The sequence below is a fragment of the Mustela nigripes genome, unplaced genomic scaffold, assembly GCF_022355385.1.
Source record: "Mustela nigripes isolate SB6536 unplaced genomic scaffold, MUSNIG.SB6536 HiC_scaffold_432, whole genome shotgun sequence".
Classification (NCBI taxonomy): Eukaryota; Metazoa; Chordata; class Mammalia; order Carnivora; family Mustelidae; genus Mustela; species Mustela nigripes.
The window spans coordinates 1-19,097 of NW_026739839.1; the positions used below are offsets into that span (position 1 = coordinate 1).

The 19,097-nt window shown below is 37.0% G+C and overlaps 1 protein-coding gene across 1 annotated transcript; it reads left to right on the forward strand.

Moving 5' to 3' along the window:
* Nucleotides 1-107: 107 nt before the first annotated feature.
* Nucleotides 108-17,413, forward strand: LOC132008586 (prolyl endopeptidase-like; the record flags this gene model as incomplete). Its single annotated transcript, XM_059387217.1, has 4 exons — nucleotides 108-314; nucleotides 2,213-2,348; nucleotides 13,626-13,842; nucleotides 14,440-17,413. Coding segments are annotated over 4 exons (821 nt in total), but the record flags the coding sequence as incomplete, so codon positions are not given.
* Nucleotides 17,414-19,097: the final 1,684 nt, after the last annotated feature.

The following is a 19,097-nucleotide window of genomic DNA, read 5'->3' on the forward strand; positions in this document are numbered from 1 at the left end:
CTCATAGAAGGGAAATTCTAATTCAAGACCTTGAAATACAGTTTAAAGATTTTTTTTTTTTAAGTACATCTTGTGGAGTTAACACTTTCATACTTTTCTTTATGCAGCAGATAATGATAATTATGAAGTTTTATTCAATTTGGAGGAACTTAAATTAGACCAGCCCTTCATTGATTGTATCAGAGTTGCTCCTGATGAAAAATACGTAGCTGCTAAGATAAGAACTGAAGATTCTGAAGCATCTACCTGTATAGTTGTGAAGCTCAGTGATCAGCCTGTAATGGAAGCCTCTTTCCCAAATGTGTCCAGTTTTGGTAAGCTACCAAACAAAACAGTCTTCTGTGTTAAAAAGGCAACTGAAAAGAATTGTCCACATCTTTGAAACATTTTTCTTGTCCATGTGAATGAGAAGGTGAATGCCTAATCCATTTATCCCTATGGACTCCACAGCTTCCTTTGTGTCTCTCTTTTTTTTTTTTAAGATTTTATTTATTTGTCAGAGAGAGGGAAGGAGAGCGAGCACAGGCAGACAGAATGGCAGGCAGAGGCAGAGGGAGAAGCAGGCTCCCCACCGAGCAAGGAGCCCGATGTGGGACTCGATCCCAGGATGCTGGGATCATGACCTGAGCCGAAGGCAGCTGCCCAACCAACTGAGCCACCCTGGCGTCCCTCCTTTGTGTCTCTTATTTGGGAGACCTTCCTTTAATTGTCTATCCAAATTAATATTCATGTTTTTTAAAGAATTACAGTCAGAATCCAAGCTGCACAGTGTATTTCGATAGATCAGTAGCTCTTTGCAAATATACCATTCAGATACATTTAAAATAAATTGTATCTTAATATGTTACTGAACTTTAAATTTAGGCATTTTTAATTTTTTAAATTTCCCCAGGTCACTGTCAACAAACTTTGGCACCTGTTGAACTAACTTACTCATCAGTAGAAGTGATGTTTTTTTTTATTTTAAGATTTTATTTATTTATTTGACAGAGAGAAATCACAAAGTAGACAGAGAGGCAGGCAGAGAGAGAGAGAGGGAAGCAGGCTCCCCGCCGAGTAGAGAGCCCGATGCGGGACTCGATCCCAGGACCCTGAGATCATGACCCGAGCCGAAGGCAGTGGCTCAACCCACTGAGCCACCCAGGCACCCCAGAAGTGATGTTTTGATTCAGAGAACCAACTTCGAATTTTATCTTTTATCACTGAGTGATACATATATTTATAGCTTATCCTCCCTTTTCATTTTCTGCCATAATTTTCCCCATTGTTTAATAACTAATGCTTTTGCAGTGAATTGAAATTATAGTATAATTTATTCTGAGACAAACTTTGCGAGGGGATGGGCAGAGAGAGGGAAGGAGGATGTTAAGCAGGCTCCGTGTGAGGCTAGATCTTATGACCTGGGCTGAAATCAAGAATTGAATGTTGACCAGCTGAGCCACTCAGGCACCCTGAGACATACATCTTGTACATTTTAACCTCTCTAAAATCAAGATGCGTATTATACAATGATGTCTTACAGTCACTGTCAGCCAGGTGGCAGTCATGATGTGATCATTTGAAAACTTCCTAGACAGCTTCTGGTAAGATCAAGAAAACTCCAACATTAAAATGTATTTGGTAGTTTGAGATATTCTGTGGATTGAGGACAGACAGAAAGTAGATAGGCCTGAGAGAATGTGATCCAGTGTTTCTTTAGACTCAAAGTTAGAGATTGTAGATGTAAACATAACTTATCTCCTGTAAGCATGTGACTCTGAGATACTGAACACAACTCTTTTTTTTTTTTTTAAGATTTTATTTATTTGACAGAGAGAGATCACAAGTAGGCAGAGAGGCAGACAGAGAGAGAGGGGGAAGCAGGCTCCCTGCTGAGCAGAGAGCCCGATGCGGGGCTCGATCCCAGGACTCTGAGATCATGGCCTGAGCCGAAGGCAGAGGCTTTAACCCACTGAGCCACCCAGGCGCCCCCTGAACACAACTCTTATTTAGAAACTTGAGAATGAGAAGTACTTGAAATTGATGTAGTGATATTTTATTCTCCAGAAAGCTCTTTGACTTCTGTATAACATTGGTTAGTGCTAATCAAACTTGTGTTCAGTTTTACATTTCCAGGAATGACTTATAAATATCTCTTTTTGTGGCACTCACAATTTGAATGCACTGTGCCCTTTTTTCAACTGTAAATGTGTAATTCTTTATTTTCTTTCAGAATGGGTTAAGGATGAAGAAGAGGAAGATGTCCTATTCTATACTTTCCAGAGGAACCTTCGCTGCCACGATGTGTATCGAGCAACTTTTGGTGATAACAAACGTAATGAACGTTTTTACACAGAAAAGGACCCAAGGTACTAGAATAATGCTATTAAATTTTTTTCTCCAGGGCTGTTCTCCAGTTTTCTAAAGTGCTGTTCTTAGTTGACATAAAATGTTGATTTTAGCTAGAACCAGGTAATAATAGGCTAAGATGAACGTAATCATTCTTTTTATTAGTTGTTTGGATTTAAAATTGGAATCTACTCATATTAAGACTCCACAGTGAACACAAATACACCATTAGACTGCAAATACTAAGTTTTTAATATTCTCTGGGGGCTGTGAAAAGGGTTGTTAATTAAATCTTTAATAGTGTTATCATACTACATTTTTAAGTCCTTTATAAGCCATAACTGGAATACCATGGTGTCAGTTGCTCAGAATTCACTACTCATTTCAAATAAGTTACCTGCCTTTTAAATTGTTTTACTTTGAGCCATGATGTCCACTGATCTTTAAATTTTGCTCTCCCCAGTATTTTGGTAATTCCTTCCTAAAGCTAATTCTCTTTACTTCCTTATAATCTAGGACTCACGCCTCATATTGCCACTTAGCAGGCTTGGAAGGAAATGACAATAAGTTTATCTGGCAAAATCCCTTGACTCTTACCCAGATATATTTTCCAAATGATTTATGAGAAATAAATTTTCCCTAACACCAGGATTCTATCACCTTATATGTCATTTCACAGTATAGCTTGGACAATGTCTGGACAGATTTTATAAGGAAAAAAATGACATCCATGTCAGTGAAGTTGATACTCAAAACAAGAAATTAACCCATCATTTCATGCAATTTCAGAACTGATAAGGATCTTAATGAAAATCTTATATGGCCTCCAGTTTATATTGAGAATTTGAGGTCTAGAGAAGTTCCGTTATTCCAGCCCATAGAACTAGCATTCTTGGTCTAGTAATGCTATCATTGCCCTTTTTCCCACCCTCTGATGATAATTTTTTGATGAGAAATTATCAGAGGGGCGCCTGGGTGGCTCAGTGGATTGAGCCGCTGCCTTCGGCTCCTGTCATGATCTCAGTGTCCTGGGATCGAGCCCCGCATCGGGCTCCTTGCTCAGTGGGGAGCCTGTTTCTCTCTCTCTCTCTGCCTACTTGTGATCTCTCTCTGTCAAATAAATAAAAAAAAAATTATCAGAACTATTTATTCATATAATTCTACCATTTTATGTGCTGTTCATCAAGGATATCTTTTGGGGAGATGATAGTTTAAACTAGTAATTACGTTTTATCAATAACTTATGATTACAAACCATTAGCCGTCTTGTGAATGAAGCTCAAAATTAACACAGTAAGCTATACTCTTAAAGAAGATACTTGTTTGGCATATATTGGTACCATCCTAATTTCTAAGATTAAGTGGAAGCTATTTGACTTGTTCATGCTTTTCTGCCCAATAAGGAACTAACCATCTGTGGTTAAGGCTCATTTGACATTCAGAACCCTGATCTACAACACAAACTAGTTTGTAAGTTCTTAACACTTTATAATCCCCAAATTCAGAGGGTAGGACCAAAAGGTAAGAGCAGCATACCTAATGAGAAAATGGAGTAAAGTTCTCCAAAGAACTTCTGAAACACAGAGCTGCTTATTTACTGTGTTTGCTTTGATCCTCAGGGTTTAGTTTTCTGTTCTCATAGTAAAGTTCACCAAAGTGTGTAATTTCCATTTACCTGCCTCTGGTGGCCCAGTTTTGGGTACCTGATTTTTAAAAAGGTATTTTCATCAGTGTGCCTAAGAAGAACCCTTACAAGCCAGATTCTTCCAGCTGCTTTATTTCCATTGTTTGAGTAAATTTGGTTGTTCAAAGGTAGCTTTCAGTTTTGATAGTAGAATGCCTCTGAGAATCATGTTCAAGGAAAATGCCTCTCCACTATTCTTAAAGATTGTTGTATATTCTTCCATTTTCAAATATTTCCAGAACCATTTAATTTCACACATTCTAGGTAAAGCAGAATTATAAAGACTCCAAAAGGAAAGTTCTGACCAGAATTAGGAGACCCACTTTTTAAGTCACTGAAAAAACAACAATGCCCTCACCACCACTAAAAACCATCACGGACACAAATGCTATTTATCATATGATTTACAGTTTGGTTCTATTACTGGAGGCCAGAACAGGGCTAAATTAGAAAAACCTGCAAGATTACTGAAACTGGCCTGGTCATTTAGACTGGGGGTCTAAACCCCAAAGATCCCAGTAAGGACAACTCAGGGTCACCTCTAATATATTAAGCTACACCAAACATTTAACATCTTAGAAATTTCAAGTAAAGGGAATTTTAGAGGTAGACCTTTAGCTTCTTTTAGAAATTAAGTCTTTTAAAATATAGAGACGTTAAAGATCTACATGAAATAATACAGTTGATTAGAAAAAAATAGATACCTTCATCTTCTGGCACTTGATTCTGTTCTTCCTTTTTAGTAGAACTTAAATTCTTGTGTGAGAAATGGAATTAGCCTGGAATGTTCCCTTTTCCTTGATGTGGCAGATGCTTCTAGTCTTATTTCTTCTATAGACTGTTTGATCTTGGACAAGCCATTTCTTGTTCAGTTTCATTTCGTATCCTTGGTAATGTTTTACCTAGGTAATGCTTTGGGCTTTGGATAATGATACTCGCATATTAATTCCAAAAGTCTTTCTGAGTTTTTTTTGTTTCTACCGTTCTTTCATACTTTTGAGTATACCTATCTTTTAAATGTATTTATACAAATTAAAAATCCTTGCAAATCAGTTCAAACTCATCACTTACATATCCAGTAATACTACAGAATGGGAAAATTCGAGTTTGCTACCCATGTAGGCATAATGATTGCAACCAGGGTAATTAATAAAAAGACCTGTTTTCTTATTAAAATTGAAGTTGATTTTGTGCCTTATAGCATGGTCCCTACATGTAAATTCATAAGACAGCCTAGAACTGCTAGATTATGAGCAGAGACTTAGTCACTTTTATGTCTTTATTGATAACTAGGATACCAGGCCTGTATTACTGCCACTCATCTAGCCTATTCATTGAGTAAATGGTGCACTTTTCTTTCAAACTAAAACCCTAGGCCAGTGATGACTGTGAGTACCATTGAGCCATTGAATTCTTAGTGTATAGCAGAATTTAAAGTGTGTGTTGCCTTGTGGTAAGCATAGCATAACATGTAAGCTTATCAAATCACTTTGTTGTGCACCTGAAACTAATGGAACATTGTGTGTCACATTTACTCAAAAAAAAAGAGTATGTGTTGCTACTAAGTCCATAAATTAAAACTAATTAAAAAATGTATTACTGTGCTAAGTGAAAAAAAGTATGTAGTATGATGTCAACTTATTTTTCATAGTGAGCATAATTATTTTCATAATCAGAGGTAAAATATATTTTAAGTTTAAAAATAAATATCAATAGAAATAAATGGGAAAATGGATTGACCTTAGTTCTTTACATTCCTTGTCTTCTCTCTTTTTGAACTGAAAGTACTTTGGTATTATTCTGTAACTTTGTTAATGCACTCGTGCCTTTTTAAAAATTTATCTTTTTTATCTTTATTGAGATATATATAAAAAGTTTAAGGTGTAGGGGCGCCTGGGTGGCTCAGTGGGTTAAGCCGCTGCCTTCGGCTCAGGTCATGATCTCAGGGTCCTGGGATCGAGTCCCACATCGGGCTCTCTGCTCAGCAGGGAGCCTGCTTCCCTCTCTCTCTCTCTCTGCCTGCCTCTCCATCTACTTGTGATTTCTCCCTGTCAAATAAATAAATAAAATCTTTAAAAAAAAAAAAAAGTTTAAGGTGTATGTGTTGATTTGATATGTTATACCTATCACAAAATGATTAACACAAGAGAGGTAGAGGTAGTTAATATCTCAGTCACCTCACAAATTACCACCTTTTTTATATATGGTGGGAACATTTAAAGTCTTCTGTCTCGGCTACTTTCCAGTACATAATACTGAATTGCTAATTCTGTAGTCACCATTGCTGGACATCTGATCCCAGAGCTTATTCATCTTCTATAACTAAAGATATTTGGGTGCCTGGGTGGCTCAGTTAAGCGTCCAACTCTTGGTTTCCACTCAGGCGGTGATCTCAGGGTTGTGAAATCAAGCGCCACATTGGGCTCTGACTGGGCCCTGCACTAGGCATGGAGCCTACCTAAGATTCTCTCCCTCTCCCTTCTGGCTCACCCTCTCAAATAAATAAATAACTGAAGGCATATACCCTTTCTCCATTATCTCCCAATTTCACCTAGCTCTCAGTTCCTGGCCACCATTCTACTACTCTGTTTCTGTGAGTTTAGCTTTTGTAGATTCCACATATGAGTGATGTCATAAGATATTTGTCTTTTTCTGTCTGACTTATTAGCATAATGCCCTCAAGGTCAGTCCATGTTGTTGCAAATGGCAGAACTTCCCTTTTCTCATAGCTGAATCATACTCCACAGTGTGTGTGTGTGTGTGTGTGTGTTCGTTATTCATCCATTTGTGGACACTTAGGTAGTATTACTAATACTGTAATAAACTTAGGAGTACAGATAACTTCTTTGTGACCCAGACTCCATTTCCTTTAGATAGTACCAGAAGTGGGGTTGTTGAATCATGTGGTAGTTTGGTAGTTCCTTTTTTAATTTTTTTTTTTAAGATTTTATTTACTTAAGAGAGAATTTTTATGTGGCCAGATGAGCAGCAGAGAGTGAGAGGGAGACAGAGGGAGAGATACCCAAGCAGACTCCTGCTGAGCACAGAGCCTAACATGTGACTTGATCCCATTACCCAGAGATCATGACCTGAGACGAAACCAAGAGTCGATGCCTAATCAACTGAGCCATCCAGGTGCCTCTCCTTTTTGAATTTTTTAGGGAACCTTACTTTTCTGGTCTGTAATCTCTGTATCAGTTTCTATTCTCCCCAACAGTACACAAGGGTTTCCTTTTCTCCACATCCTCACTAAGATCAGTTCCCACTTGGTTTTTTTTTGTTTTTTGTTTTTTGTTTTGTTTTTGTTTTTGTTTTTGATAATTCTAACGTATGTGAAGTGGTACTGTGATTTTGGTTTGCACTTCCCTGATAAGTGATGGCAAGCATCTTTTCATGTACCCATTGGCCATTTGTATGCCTTCAGAGGAATGTCTAGTCAGGTCTCCTGCCCATTTTTAAATCAGACTTGTTTGTTTTTGTTTTGCTTTTGACTTACAGGAGTTCTTTATATATTTTGGATGTTAACCCTTTATCAAATATATGTATGGTTTGTAAATATTTTATCCCAGTCTATTGGTTGCCTTTTCACTTCTTTTCCTATGTAGAAACTTTTTAGTTTGATCTAGTCCCACTTGTTTATCTGTTTGTTTGTACTTCTGGTGTCATTAAAAAAAAAAATAGAAAATCATTGCCAAGGCCTCTATGTCAAGGAACTTTTTTCCAATGTTTTCCTCTAGGAGTTTCATATGTTCAGGTCTTAAGTTGAAAGTCTTTAATATATTTCAAGTTAATTTTTGTGAGTAGTGTTAAGGTAGAGTTCTAGTTTTATTAACACAGCAATTTCAGTAGCATGTGATTATCCAGTTTTCCAACACAATTTATTGAAGAGATTTTCTGTTCCCTTTTGAGTATTCTTAGCCCCCTTATCCAGTATTAGTTGAGCATATATTCAGGGGTTTGTTTCTGTGCCCTCAATTCTGTTCCAGTAGGTCCAAATGTCTATATTTTTTAAACATTTATCTATTTATTTGAAGGAGAGCATGGGTAGTGGGGAGGGGTATAAGGTGAGAAGAGAACCAACCTCAGGCAGACTCCCACCAAGCACAGAGCCTGACATAGGACTCAGTATCTTGACCTTGAGATCATGACCTGAGCTGAAACCAAGAGTCAAATGCTCAACTGACTGAGCCACCCAGGAACCTCTTAGTGTGTTTTTATGTCAGTACAATATTGTTCTGATTATTATAACTTTATAATATAGTTTGAGATCAGAAAGTGTGATGCCTTCTACTACTTTCTCAGGGTTGTTTTGGCAGTTCGGGATCTTTTGTGGTTCTGTACAAATGTTGGGATTATATTTTCTGTTTCTGTAAAATATGCCTTTGGGACTTTAATAGAGATTGCGTTCAGTGTATAGTTGGCTTTAGGTAGTTTAGAAATTTTAGTGATACTCATTCTTCCCAATCATGAATATGGCATATCTTTCTATTTATTTGTGTCTTTATTTTTTTTCACCAGAGTCTAAATTTTCAATATATAGATCTTTTCTCTCCTTGGTTAAATTTATTACTGGGGCGCCTGGGTGGCTTAGTGAGTTACAGCCTCTGCCTTCGGCTCAGGTCATGATCCCAGGGTTCTGGGATCAAGCCTCGCAGCGGGCTTTCTGCTCAGCGCGGAGCCTGCTTTCTCCTCTCTCTCTCTGCCTGCCTCTCTGCCTACTTGTGATCTCTGTCAAATAAATAAATAAAATCTTTAAATTTATTACTAAGTATTTGTTTTTGATACTATTTTAAATGACAGTGGTTTGTGTGTATATTTTTCAGATATTTCATTATTAGTATATCAAAACATTGATAATGCTCTTTTCTAGATGTTGGTTTTACACCCTGAACTTAATTTGTTTATTACTGCTACAGCAGAATCTTTAAGGTTTTCTATATATAAAATCATATCACCTGCAGAAACTTTCTGATTTGGATGCTTTTTATTTCTTTTTCTTGCTTGATTATTCTGGCTAAGATTTCCAGTATTTGTGTTCATGAGAAGTAGTGAGAGTGGTCATCCTTGTGTTGTTTTAGATCTTAGAAGAAAACTTTTCAGCTTTTCATAATTGAATATGATGTTAGCTGTGGACTTGTCATATATGGGCTTTATAATGTTGAGTAAAATTCGTTCCATATCCAGTTGTTGAGAGAATTTGTATTGTGAATGGATTTTGAATTTTGTCAAATGCTTTCTGTGTTTATTGAGATCATGTGATTTTTATCTTTCATTCTATTAATGTATTACATTCATTGATTTGCATATGTTGAACCATTTTCATATCTCACAGATTTTTAGCTTGCATGAATAATCTTTTCAACGTCCTATTGAATTAGACTTGAGCTTAGCCAAAAGGCCAAGAAGCAATTGAATTAGGTTTGCTAGCATTTTGTTGAGTACTTTTTTATCTATATTCACCAAGGATATCGGGTAGTTTTCTTGTAGTGTCCTTATCTGGCTTTTGAATAGCATAATACTGGCCTGAGGAAATGAGTTTGGGAGTGTTTCCTTCTCTTCAATTTTTTTGGAAGAATTTGAGAAGGATTGGTGCTAATTCTTTAAATGTTTGGTAGATTTCACCAGTGTCTTTATTGGTCTGTTTAGATTTTCTATTTCTTCATGAGTTAGTCTTTGTAGGTTGTACATTTTTAGGAATTTATTCATTTTTTTCCTAGGTTTATTTAATTTGTTGGCATATAATTGTTCATGGTAGTCTTATACTCCTTTTTATTTCTAGAGTATCAGTTGTAATGTGTCCTTTTTTCTTTCTGATTTTGTGTACTGTAGCTAAAAGTTTTTTGGTTTTATCTTTTCAAAAAGCAGTTCTTAGTGTTGTTGATATTTTCTATTGTTTTTCCAGTCTCTTCTGCTCGGGTCTTTGTTGCATTTCCTTTCTTCTGCTAACATTGGCTTATTTTTTTCTTTTCCTAATTTCTTGAGGCATAATATTAGATGGTTAATTTGAGATATTTCTTCCTTTTTTCTTTTTTGGGGGAGGGGTTTTGGGGTTTTTTTTTGTTGTTTTTGTTTTTGTTTGTTTAAGTAGGTGCCACACCCAAGGTGGGGCTTAAACTCAATACCCTGATATTTAAGAGGTGCATACTCATAGCAACTAAGCCAGGCATGCCTATGTGAAATATTTATCTATTTATTTATTTATAGATTTATTTATGTATTTGAGAGAGAGAGAGTCTGGTGGGGAGGGGCAAAGGAAGAGAAGAACTTAAGCAGACTCCATGCTGAGAATAAGCCCATTGCGGGGCTCAGTCCCATGATCCTGAGATCTCAACCTGAGCCAAAACCAAAAGTCAGAGGCTTAACCCACTGCACCACTCAGGCACCCCAAAATGTTTCTTAATGTAGGTGTTTATCACAGTAAACTTCTCTCTCATAAGTACTTTTGCTGTATCCCATAAGTTTTGGTATATTGTATTTCTATTTTCATTTGTTTGAAGATATTTTTTATTTGCTTTTATTTCTTTGCCCCTGAATGGGTATTATTTTTTAATACTGTGGGAAATACTATTTGGAGAAAAATAATTTTCATCAGGGGCAACTGGGTGGCTCAGTCAGTTGAGTGTCTCACTCTTGATTTCAGCTCAGGTCATGATCTCAGTGTTGTGAGATGGAGCCCCACATCAGGTTCCATGCTGGTTGTGGTGCCTGCTTAAGATTCTCTCTCTGCCCCACCCCCCTTTAAAGAATTTTCATCACTTCATCTATTAGCATACATTCCTAAAAGATTTAAAGAATCCATTGATAAAATAAAACTTAGTAGTAAAAAAAAAAAAACAAAAACAAAAAACCTAGATGACAATATAAGTACTGTACTCAGTTTGATTGAAATAGTCCCAAAGCATAAAATCAATAGAAGAAATTACAAAGGGTGTGACATTATTCTTGACTACCTAAAATATTAAAACTTTCAAGTCAGAAACCATTACAAACTAATAAAATCCAGATGACAAAATGAAAAAAGGATTTTCAGCAAAAGGACAAATTAATATCCTTAATTTATGAAGAGATGTTTATAGACTAATAATGTAAACCATATCCCAAGTTTAAAATGGACAAAGACACATCACAGAAATAAAATTGACAAATGTGTTAATGTCCAGTGCAGTAGGAATTTTACTAAAATATTAGCCATGCTTATCTCTGTAGTGAGATCCAGGGTTATCATCTTTCTTTGTATTTCTCCATATTTTTATTATGGATTACTTTTATAATAAGGAAATATGTAAACATAACATTTAAACCCATCCAGTAGGTCAGTGTGAATTAATATAAGGCTCTTGGGATATTATTTGGTTATATATATATCAAGAGTCATTAAAAATTACTGTGTATCTTTAAATTACTATTTCCTTAAGCATCTGCCTTTGGTTCAGGTCATGATCTCAGGGTCCTGGGATCGAGCCCCCCATCGGTCTCCCTGCTAAGCAGGAAGCCTGCTCCTCCCTCTCCCATTGTTGCTGTCAAATAAATAAAATCTTTTAAATAAATAAATTAGTATTTCCATTCTTAAGAATTTGTCTTAGGGAAATAACTGTTAAGGTCAGGGAGGAAGAACTGTCTTCATGAATATGTTTTCTGTTAGATTCTTTATTACAGTGAAACATTGAAATCCAGAGGTGGTGTGGGCTTTTTAATTTAATTTTATTTATTTGACAATCAGAGATCACAAGTAGGTGGGGGTGGGGGCGGCAAGCAGGCTCCCCACTGAGCAGAGAGCCCGATGCGGGGCTTGATCCCAGGACCCTGTGATCATGACCTGAGCTGAAGGCAGAGGCTTAACCCACTGAGCCACCCAGGCGCCTCTGAAATCCAGAGTTTTAAGAATTATGACAGTGCAACCTGATAGAATATTAGGTAGCCATTAAAAATAACCATCATAAAGACTGTGCTTATGGACGCCTGGGTGGCTCAGTCATTGAGGGTCCTGGGATCAAGCCCTGCATCAGGCTCCTTGCTCGGCAGGAAGCCTGCTTCTCCCTCTCCCACTCCCCCTGCTTGTGTTCCCTCTCTGTGTCTCTTTCTGTCAAATAAATAAAAACCTTTAAAAAGTTGAGGGGGGGGGGGTTTGGGGGGGAGATAGAGATACTGTGAAGTCGCAAATGCAGAATACAAAATTGCATCTGTATTTCACTTACATCAGTTTAAAGACATGCATGAGTAAAATAAATCATGGAGAGGAAAATACAGCATAGCATAAGGATTATACTCAATAATATTGTAATAATGTATGGTAACATGGAGCGCCTAGGTGGCTCAGTGGGTTAAGCCTCTGCCTTTGGCTCAGGTCATGATCTCAGGGTCCTGGGATCGAGTCCCGCATCAGGCTCTCTGCTCAGCGGGGAACCTGCTTCCCCCCTTCTCTCTGCCTGCGCTTCCCCCCCGCTCTCTGCCTGCCTCTCTGCTTACTTGTGATCTCTCTCTCTGTCAAATTAATAAATAAAATCTTTTTTAAAAAAGTAAATAATTATGGTAACAAATGGTAACCACATGGAATGAACATTGAGTAATGTATAGAGTTGTCTAATCACTATATTGTATACCTGAACTTAAAGAACATTATGTATCAACTATACTTCAATACTTTAAAAAAATTTTTAATTTAAAAACAAATGCAGGGACACCTGGGTGGCTCAGTCAGTTAAGCCACTGCCTTCGGCTCAGGTCATGGTTCCAGGATCCTGGAATTGAGTCTCGCATTGGGCTCCTTGCTCATCAGGGAGCCTGCTCCTCTCTCTCTGCCTCTGCCTGCCACTCTGCCTGCTTGTGTGTGCACACGCACTCTCTCTCTCTCACACAAATAAATAAATAAAAACAAATGCATGAAATATAAATAAACGGGAAGGAAAAATAGAAAAAAGTAGAAGTTATATTAATTTTTTAAATGTGTTGAGATTTCAGGGGTTCTTCTTCCTATTTCCATTATTGTTATTTCTATTTTATTTGTTTTGTTGTAAAAACTGAGAGGGGGCAAAAAGCCAACATGCCTACAGAAGAAGAACAAAGTAAACTCTTCCTCTCTCCTTCATGACAATTCCATATCTCCTCTAGTAAGTTTATTTCCTCTTCCCAGCAAGAAGTCCTATAAACTGTTAATGTGATTGAGAGTTAGACGATGTCTATAGTTTATGTTAAAATGTATTCAGAAAAAGATGGATTGATAGATGCACAGATAATGTGATTAAGGAAATATAGCAAACTTTTGGTAATAATTGAATTTCAGTGGTGGATGTATGGATATTCACTGGACATTTTCAACTTTTCTGTAGGTCCGAAAAATGTTCATAATAAAATGTTAGAGAAAAAATGATTTTAAATACCTTGGTGGGCGAAATGAGAAAAATAATAGTTTTCTAAATTTATAAGCAGTATTCACTAAGGAGTTTTTATTTCCTATTTGCATTATAAATCAACATATGTACAGAACGTAGTTGTATATCATCTTTAAGGTAGCTAAAGATTTACTTGGGTTTTCTGGTAATTTGAAATTCACTTAGAAATTTACTGGATTTTTTTTTTCTCTCTCTCTCCCACTCTCTCTCTCATGCACATGCAGCTATTTTGTTTTCCTTTATCTTACGAAGGACAGTCGTTTCCTCACCATAAATATTATGAACAAGACTACTTCTGAAGTGTGGTTGATAGATGGCCTAAGCCCTTGGGACCCACCAGTACTTATCCAGAAGCGAATACATGGAGTCCTTTACTACGTTGAACACAGAGATGATGAATTATACATTCTCACTAATGTTGGTGAGCCTACAGAATTCAAGGTAATCCTGGATTCTCTGTGTACCCATTTGAGCTGTTAAAAATTGTCACACTTCCATCAACAACATTCCATGCTCTAAGAGTTAACCGTTTTGCAGGCTTTTGGTAACATGTAGAAATTGATACTACCTTCTTATTCATAACCAATCCTATTTCTCTTCCATTAGAGATAATGCCTCTCCATATTGTAATTGTGCCTTAAAAGGTTAGTAAATGAAACATACTTTATCCTGATCTTATCAGTTATCAAAGCCAAACTTAATGATTTGAAAGAACAAACTTTTATAAGCTCATGATTTTATAATTTAGCAATTTGGATTGATTTCAGCTAGGCAGTTCTTCTGGTCCCAGTAAGCCATTTCTCAGGCCTTCATTGAAACATTCATTGCTGTAAGGTAAGCACTAGGCCATGCTGTCTCACCGCATGGCAGGCTAGCCTGGGCTCATTCACATGATCATGGTCACACTGCAGCCCTGTTGCGCAGCTCATTTCTTTGGCTCTTTATGGTCTAGTTTTGGTGTTCTTATCGTCTAGTTTTCTGGGTGCTAGAGTCATCATGTTTTGTTACCTAGATCTCTTCTGACTTTGTTCTGTACAGCTCATGAGAACAGCTGCTGATACCCCTGCTATTATGAACTGGGATTTATTTTTCACAATGAAGAGAAATACCAAAGTTGTAGACTTGGACATGTTTAAGGATCACTGTGTTCTATTCCTGAAGCACAGCAATCTACTTTACGTTAATGTCATTGGTCTGGCTGATGATTCAGTTCGTTCTCTAAAGGTATGTTTAACTTTCAAAAGACAGTACTGTCAATCAAAATCCGTAGAGTTTAGTTTACCAGAACATCAAATTTGAATAAGAGCAATGTACTTTTTCTTTAAAGAAGTTTAATTTAAAGGAAACATAGCATACTTGGTTTTTTCATATTTAGGAGGTTTATTAAGAATTATTTAGAGGACCTTGCTTTTATTTTTCTTTGAGAATCTTGCTTTTAAAAAAGTTTTACTTAAAATACTGTCTAACAGGGGTGCCTGGGTGGCTCAGTGGGTTAAAGCCTCTGCCTTCGGCTCAGGTCATGATTCCAGGGTCCAGGGATTGAGCCCCGCATCTGGCTCTCTGCTCAGCAGGGCGCCTGCTTCCCCCTTTCTCTCTCTGCCTGCCTCTCTGTCTACTTGTGATCTCTGTCAAATAAATAAATAAAATCTTTAAAAAATACTGTCTAACAGCATGAACTTCAGAAGTAATGCTCAGTGTCCTATTTCTCTTTCTACATATCTCTATATATCATGCAGCTCTACAACTTTAGGTTGGCTAATAGCTTAGGTCAACTTGCCAGCTAGTGCCTAACCAACCACTGCTTGCTGCTTCCATTCTACACCCTCCTGTAGGGACAGTAGTTGTGCCCACTGTATTTCCGCCATTATGTCTGCACCATCTTCTGTTTGCCAGTTTTCTTACCTGTCAGGGTTTGTGGGGGGAGGGAGTAGCATTTGTCTCCTCTACGGCATAGCTGTGATAGTATGACTGACTTGCTGGTATTGCGTGTGGCTGCCAGGAATGATGGTCTGCCTCCACAAGTGAACTTGTTAAAATTGGTGAGTGCCAACCTCATTGCCCAGTACTAAAGCAGCATTAACATGTAGGTCAGATAACAGGTGATGAAGGGAAGGGGAAAGGCCTCCATCTCACTTGATAGGGAAAAAGTTGTTAAGCCATTTATTTGACCACTTATACCTCCCTAATTGCAGTATTGTCACAGTCTCTTAAAATGCAATTCCAGTAAATTCACTGAATGTTTATTGAACTTTTGTACACCAAGATTAAGTATATTGTGGGTTTATATAAGTGGTATCAAACATACAAAATGTGCTATGGGTCTCTGAGAGGCAGAGAGGACCCAGGAAAGCTTTTGTAGGGGAAGTAGAATTTGAGATAAACCAAAGAGGATAGGTCTAATTCTGACGAGAGAGAGCAAAATGATATTCTAGGATGAGAAAGTCCATCAAATAAAGCTCTAAGCTGGAGAAGTTAGAAAATGTTCTGAAAACTGCTAATAATTCTATTTTATTGAAGCAGAATAAATGTATGTAGAATGAAGCTATAATTTGACATTCTTTGACTTCCAAAATGAGAAACTTATGCGTAAGGTATGGGTGGAGGAACATTTGAAGTTTGGGGGCAGGGAAGTGCGTTGAGAAGTCAGGTTATACTTCATGAAGTTATCTGGTGGCCATTTTAGACTCCTCCAAAGCAAACAGAGATAAGGCACAGGGAAATTAGCTTCAAGGTTGTTATCATGGTATATGTAAGAAATACTGAGTTTCCAAAAACAACCAAAATTTTTGAGCTAAAATCAAATTATCAAATATAACCTCTTGTATTTTAGAGGACTGTGTAGTTGTCCTTAAAATAAAAATGGTGATTTAAAGTTAGTGATTTTCCTACTGCCTTCATCTACTAGATCCAAAGTTTCTTTTTACTTGCTAATTGACACCAAAACCATATATTCTTATTATAGCCTATATAAATAGGGATGAGAAAGAATGTATAATTTCTAGCAGTGCTTTTCTTACAGCAAAATTGTATGTCAAGGCAATTGGGAATGTCATGAGAGTTTACTATGATAAAATTTGACTTCTCACTAAGTATGACCTTTACATTTTTTTATAAATATCCCTAGTTTAAAGATATGCCTCAGTTACTGTGGTTTTAGCTGCCATTACAACAAACATCATGTCTTTTTTTATTTTGTTTTTTACGTTTTTATTTTAATCACCTGGTGCTCAGGATGTGTCAGGATGTGTGCACTCCTTAATCTCCATCGCCTATTTCACCCACTGCTCCCACCCACCTTCCTTCTGGTAACTGCCAGTACTATATATTGAGTCTCTTTCTTGCTTTGTCTCTTTTTTTCTCCCTGTGCTCCTTTTCTTTCTTCAATTCCACGTATGAGGGAGATCATATGGTATTTGTTTTTCTCTAACTGATTTCACTTAGCATTATACTTTCTAGCTCCATCCATGCTGTAAATGGCAAGATTTCATTCTTTTTATGGCTGAAAAATAACCGTGTGTGTGTGTGTGTGTACACTCACCATATCTTTATCTGCTCATCAGTCATTGGACACTTGGGCTGTTTCCATAATTTGACTATTGTAAATAATGCTGCCATAAACATAGGAGTGCATGAATTCCTTTGCATTAGTATTTTTGTATACTTGGGTAAATACCCAGTAGTGCGATTGCTTGGTAGTAGGATAGTTGTTTTTAATTTTTAAGAAACCTCCATACTGTCTTCCACAGTGGCTGCACCAGTTTGCATTCCTATCAACAGTGCAAGAGGGTGGGGTTCCTTGTTCTCCACATCCTTGCCAACACTTGCTGTTTTTGTTTTTGATTTAAGCCATTCTGACAGGCATGAAGTGATATGTCATTGCAGTTTTGATTTGTATTTTCCTGATAAGTGAAAATTAGCATCTTTTCACATGTCTGTTGGCCATGTCTTCTTTAAGAAATATCTGCTCATGTAAATAATACATTACATGTTAATAAAAATGATTTAAAAAATATATCTACTCATGTCTTCTGCCCGTTTTTTAAATTTCATTGTTTTGGGGGGGGGGGTTGAGTTCTATAAGTTGCCTATTTTAGATACTGGCTCTTTACTGTATATGTCATGTACAGATATCTTCCTCTGTCCTGTGCATAGTCTTTTAGTTTTATTTTTTCCTTTGCTGTACAGAAGTTTTTTATTTTGATGTAGTCCTAATAGTTTATTTTTGCTTTTGTTTCCCTTGCCTCAGGGTACCTGTCTAGAATGATGTTGCTGTAGCCGATGCTGCCTATGCTCTTTTCTAGAATGGTTTAAGGTCTCACATTTAGGTCTTTAATCCATTTTGAGTTTATGTTTGTGTGTGGTATATGAAAGCCGTCCCGTTTTATTCTTTTGCATGTGCCTGTCTACTTTTCCTGGCACCATTTGTTGAAGTCAAGAGATTACCTTTTTCCCATTAGACATTCTTCCCTGCTTTGTTGACCATATAGTTGTAGGTTTATTTCTGGATTCTATTCTGTTCTGCTGATCTATATGTCTATTTTTTTGCCAATACCATACTGTCTTGATCACTACAGCTTTGTGATGTAACTCGAAGTACAGAATTGTGATGCCTCCAGCTTTGCTTTTCTTTTTCAAGATTGCTTTGGCTGTTTGGGGTCATTTATAGTTCCATATAAATTTTAGGACTGTTTGTTTTGGGTCTGTGAAAAATGCTGTTGGTATTTTGATAGGGATTACATTAAAAGTGTAGATTGCTTTCGGTAGTACGACATCTGAACAGTGTTTTTTCTTCCAGTCCATGAGCATGAAATGTCTTGTCATTTGTGTCATCTCCACTTTCTTTCACTGGCATTTTACAGTTTTCAGAGTACAGGTCTTTTACCTTTTTGGTTAGGTTTATTCCTAGGTATCTTACTACTTTTGGTATAATTGTAAGTAGGATTGTTTTCTTAATTTCTCTTCTTAATTGTTGTATATAGAAATGCAACAGATTTCTATACATTGATTTTGTATCCTGCAACTTTACTGAGTTCATTTATCAGTTCTAGCAGTTTTTTGGTGGTGTCTTTCAGATTTTCTACTTTATAGTATCATGTCATCTGCAAATAGTGAAAATTTTACTTCTTCCTTACCAATTTAGATGCCTTTTATTTCTTTTTGTTGTCTTATTGCTGTGGCTAGGACTTCCAGAACTCTGTTGAATAAAAGTGGTGAGAGTGGACGTACTTGCCTTGTTTCTGATCTTAGGGGAAAGGCTCTCAGTTTTTCCCCACTTAGGATGATGTTAGCTGTGGGTATTTCATAAATGGCCTCTGTTATGTTGAGGTATGTTCCCTCTAAACCTATTTTGTTGATGGTTTTTTGGTCTTCTTTTGTCTTTTTTGTTTGTTTTAAATCATGAATAATTAAAACCCGAAGAACCAGCTCCTCATTTCATTGATCTGTTGGGGTTTGTTTTGTTTTTATTTTTATTCTATGTTTTTTTTAGTTTTTATGTCACATTTCTTCTTTTTTTTTTTCTCTTTTTTTTTTTTTTAAGTTTTTATTTATTTATCAGAGAGAGAGTGGGGGAGAGAGCGAGCACAGGTAGACAGAATGGCAGGCAGAGGCAGAGGGAGAAGCAGGCTCCCTGCTGAGCAAGGAGCCCGATGTGGGACTCGATCCCAGGATGCTGGGATCATGACCTGAGCCGAAGG